Source organism: Penaeus monodon, chromosome 7 (genome assembly GCF_015228065.2).
Source record: "Penaeus monodon isolate SGIC_2016 chromosome 7, NSTDA_Pmon_1, whole genome shotgun sequence".
NCBI classification, from domain to species: Eukaryota; Metazoa; Arthropoda; class Malacostraca; order Decapoda; family Penaeidae; genus Penaeus; species Penaeus monodon.
Genome location: NC_051392.1, coordinates 6,987,613 through 6,992,612, shown reverse-complemented (window position 1 = coordinate 6,992,612; position 5,000 = coordinate 6,987,613). Strand labels below are relative to the sequence as shown.

Genomic DNA, 5,000 nt, shown 5'->3' with positions numbered 1-5,000 from the left:
CCCTTTACCTCCCTATCACTACTACCCCTTTTTATCTATTTTCCTTTCTTTTTTTTCCTTACCCTTCCCTTTACCTCCATATCAGTACTCCCCTTTTTATCTATTTTCCTTTCTTTTTTTCCTTACCCTTCCCGTCACCTCCCTATCACTACTACCCCTTTTTATCTATTTTCCTTTCTTCTTTTTTTCCTTACCCCTTCCCGATGAACATCCTCCTGCACAGGCGATCGTAGAAGCTAATGGCGGCGGAGCAGAGGGTGTCGGCGGCGCAGATCCAGTGGGCGACGTTGCAGGAGACTACCGTCGTGTCTGCGTTCGCCGCGAGCACCTCCTCCCGGCACACCTCGACTCTCGCTTTGGTCTCGCGGCAGTACTCGTTGCCACACGCGCACTGAAGGGGGAGAGAGAGGAGAGAGGAGAGAGGGGAGGGGAGGTGAAGGGGAGAGAGGAAAGGGGATAGAGGGGAGAAGGAGGGGAGAGAGGGGAGGGGGGAGGGGAAAGAGGGAGAGGGGAGGTGGGAGGAAGGGAGTTGGGGGAAGGGGGATAGAAGGAAGAGGGGTAGGGGATAGGGGGAATGGGGATGGTAGGAGGTAGGATGAAAGGGATAGATGGGAGAAGGAGTGGGAAGAGGAGGGGGAGGGGAAGGGTTAGGGAAGGGGGTGAAGGGGGAAGGGAGGAAGGGGGGAATGAGAAGGACGAGAAGGAGAAGTAGAAATAGGGGGGAAGGGAGAAAGGGAGAAATGAGAAAGAAGAGGGAGAGCCGTAGAAAGAGGGAGGAAGAGTAGGAACCGACGGAGAGGAAAAGAGGACCAGAAAACAATTAGTCACACATAACATTCCACAAAACACATGAAACCAAATTATGAAGAGAATAAACACTACCATCCTTCATACATATAAAACTCACATGTAACATTTCCAACCAATACCCGATCCACTCCACTTACATCCATAAGATCATGCCCTTCTTCCGTGGAGGTCAAAGCAATGAGTGCATTCTTGCAGTACTCATCACAGTAGTCGATCCTCCCGCTCATCAGATCAGCGCAGCCCAGCATGTAATTCTGAAGGGCCATTCCACAGCCACTTCTCAGCGCACACCTGATCTTCGCCTCAGCACAGGTCCTCATCGAAGCTGCCGACGCTCTCGAACTCGCGGGCTTACTACTGCTGTTGACGCTGATGGTGTCTTCGGAGGCGTTGAGACTGAGGTAGGACGGGTGGGCAGTGCCAGGGCCTTCGGGGTGCCCCTCGGTGCCCGGCCCGGCGCCTCCCACGCCGATTAGCGTTGCGAAGAGCGTCGTCCATGCCACGCGCCACATGCCAGTCCTGAAGGAGAGGGAGACGAAAAGGGAGAGGTTGAGTGGCAAGTTTAGAAAAAGTTGTCTGTAGACTTTTCATGTGTACGAAGCAGATTAAAGATGGTGGTGGTGGTGATATGATGGTGATGGTGATGATTGTGATTGATGATTAATGATTGATGATAGATAATTGAAGACTGATGACTGATGATTGATGATGATAATATAGAAATTATATGAAGGGAAGCTAAATAACAATATCTAAAAGAAATACAGACTTGGAAAGATTTACTTGCAGATTTTTACGTTTGTTTATTGTTGTTTTTGTTGTCGAGAGAGATGAAGGGAAGTTAAACAATAACATCTGGAATAAATAAATAAATGAATAATTAAATAAATACAAGTTTTATTTAAATACGTTTACGGTCTATATTCACATGTGGAAGGCAAGTGTAGTATATGAAAGTGAGCATCATGTAAAAGGAAGTTTTATAAAATATCTGGAAAAAAAGAAATTTGGAATTTTTATTTACAGATTCTTTACTATTTTTTTATGGTTTAGTTTCAAGTATGGGAGCAACAGCGGAATAAAGGTGATGATATGAAGGGAATAAAAAAAAATGGTATGTGAAAAAAACACAATTTTGGAAAAGTTAATTTACACATTTCTACGTGTGGAGAGGCCGGTTTGGACATTTGTATTTATATATTTTTTTCGGTTTATTTTCTTGGGTGGGTAGTAGGAAGAAGTGCAGAATAGGAGTGATGATGATGATAATATGGGAAAAATGTGATGATATAAAAGGAAGATAAATAATAATATCTGAAAAAAATAATAAAAAATCTTGTATTTACTGATATTATGTTTACATTCAAGGAAGAGAAATGCAGAATAACGGCGATGACGATATATGAGAAAAATGCGAGGATGTTAAATCATAATTACAAATAATAATAATAATAATAATAATAATAATAATAATAATAATAATAATAATAATAATAATAATAATAATAATAATAATGATGATAACATTAATAACAATAATAATAAACAAATACAAACAAACAAAATACCTAAACAGCCCCCCCCCCAAAAAAAAAAAAAAAAACTACGCACACAACCGCAACCCAAGTTAAACAAAGTGCATCGGAAGACAAGGCGACAGCGACCTCTCACGGCGAAGGCGGGAACGCAACTGAGAGGTCAAGCAATGAGTGAGTGTGTCGGCGAAAACGTGTGATTTGAGCTCCATCTCGCCTTATTTATGAAACATCCAGCGCCTTAACACGTGGAATAAAACGTTTGTTGTATTAGCGAACGAGGGAGGGGGGGGGGGGGAAATGGGAGTTATTTTGAGCGTATATAAGTGTGTAAAATGGGGACAACACCTTTGCAAAATATTGGTGATTCTTGTTGATTTTCTCGTATCGGATGATGAAAAAACGAGAGGGATGTTTTTTTTCTCTCTCTCTTCCTTTCTAAAATCTTGAAAAAAAGAATAACTTATAATCATATCGTATTTTTTATCCCGTGGATCGTATATGGATGAAACCGTTGTCGATTTTTTTTTAAATATCCATTATTTTTGCTCATATTTTGAACACGTCAGATAAATATTACATCGGCTCGCATCTTACAAGACGAAAGTCAAGGTTGGTTATTTTCATATATTTACCCAAAAGATAAACTATCAAAACAGAAAAATAAAGGAAAAAATCTTTGGAGTTTTTTCGTAACGATAAATACTAGTGTAATATATGATTGTGATTATCCTTCCATTTTTGAAATCTGATAATGGCAAATGATAAGAATAACCATTGATATGCTAAAGTCATCACCATAATAGTAGTAGTAGATGTAGTAACAATAACAACGATGATGATGATGATGATGATGATGATGATGATGATGATGATGATGATGATTATGATTATGATTATGATTATGATTATGATTATGATTATGATGATGATGATGATGATGATGATGATGATGATGATGATGAGGAGGAGGAGGAGGAGGATGGCGATGATGAGTGATTATGATGGTGATGGTGGTGGTGGTGGTGGTGGTGGTGGTGGTGGTGGTGGTGGTGGTGGTGGTGGTGGTGGTGGTGGTGGTGGTGGTGGTGGTGGTGGTGGTATATTATGATGATGATGATGATGATGATGATGATGATGATGATGATGATGATGATGATGATGATGATGATGATGATGATGATGATGATGAGGAGGAGGAGGAGGAGGAGGAGGAGGAGGAGATGGAGGAGGACGGAGAGGAGGAGGAGGAAAAGAAAGAAGAGGGAGGGGAACAAGAGGAAAAGAGACAAAGGAAAAGAAAAAGAAGACGAAAATAGCAAAGAAAGGAAAAAACAAAGGAGGATAAAAATGAGGCGATGATGAAAAACGAAAAAAAAACAGTCATTAAAAAATAACATAACATAAAATGTTTAAAGAATTAAAAGAAAAGTAAAACTGCACGCACAAAAAAAATGTGTGTGTGTGTGTGTGTGTGTGTGTGTGTGTGTGTGTGTGTGTGTGTGTGATGTGTGTGTGTATGTGTGTGTGGTGTGTGTGTGTGTGTTGTGTGTGTGTGTGTGTGTGTGTGTGTGTGTGTGTGTGTGTGTTGCTCGTGTGTGTTGTGTTGTATGTGTGTGTGTGTGTGTGATGTGGTGTGTGTGGAGTGTCTTGTGTGTGTGGTATTACAGGTTTTAGGGTGGATTGGTCCGTGTGTTATATTATGTGGTGTGAAGATGATTAGGAATGGTATGGAATATAGGGTGATGTAAAACAATAATAAATATATATATAATATATATATTAATATATACATATATATATATATATATATATATAATATATTACTTAGACTTAAAAAGTTATAGAGAATAATATATATAATTATATATATACGAGTACTTCAACGATATTATCATACGTACAATATATAGATAAATAATTAATACACGAGCAGACAGAGAAGAAATAAGAAGAGAGACGTGAAAATATCCGGTAAACAGGTACAACACAAGCGGTCTTCAGGCAGGGAATCTTAGAGTCCGGGAGTTAATAATTAACACCCTGGCAGACTGAAAAGATGATTAGGAATGCGTAAATGAGAACATATTTAGCGGTGAATAGGTAAAACAATGAAAAAGAGGATTAGGAATTGCGTAAAGAATTGGAGAATATATGTAGAGGTGAAAACAGTTTTCAAAAAAAATAAAAATTTTACTTTAAGACTTGAAAAATGTTTTTAGAGAATAAATATTATAATTATATAAATACCGAGGACTTACGAACGATATTATCACCGTACCAATATCCCACTAGAAATTAGTCAATTAAAACAACAGTTCTTTTGAATGGTTGTGTAAATAAAAGAAACAGTCGAAATAGTAGTTCTCGTAAACATCTGTACAACAGAAAAGCTGATCGTTGGGTCAACAGAGGATTACAGTGGTAAAGTGTGGTATAGTGTGGTGTCCAGAAAGTCACATTGAGTGGAAGGAGGACCTTAAAGTTTCAGGGGGAGGGGAAAGGAGGGGGAGAAGGGAAGGGGGGGGGTCCTTGCGTTGTAAAGACAGGTAGGCAGAGAGGCTGAGAGTTGGGGAGAAGGAAAAAAAAGACGAAACTATGAAAAAACTTTGCCTTTGTTTCTCCTCTTCATTCCCATCTCTCTTTCTCTCCACC

The 5,000-nt window shown here is 39.6% G+C and overlaps 1 protein-coding gene across 1 annotated transcript in view; it reads right to left on the bottom strand.

Moving 5' to 3' along the window:
- Window positions 1-5,000, bottom strand: part of LOC119575027 (growth arrest-specific protein 1-like) — a 72,256-nt gene that overhangs the window by 51,402 nt on the left and 15,854 nt on the right. Inside the window, exons 2-3 of the mRNA XM_037922354.1 lie at window positions 948-1,329; window positions 195-391 (exon numbers count right to left, since the gene is read on the bottom strand). Of these exons, the coding sequence (XP_037778282.1) occupies window positions 195-391; window positions 948-1,322 (572 nt within the window). The 5' untranslated portion in view covers window positions 1,323-1,329. The remainder of the gene's footprint in view (window positions 1-194; window positions 392-947; window positions 1,330-5,000) is intronic.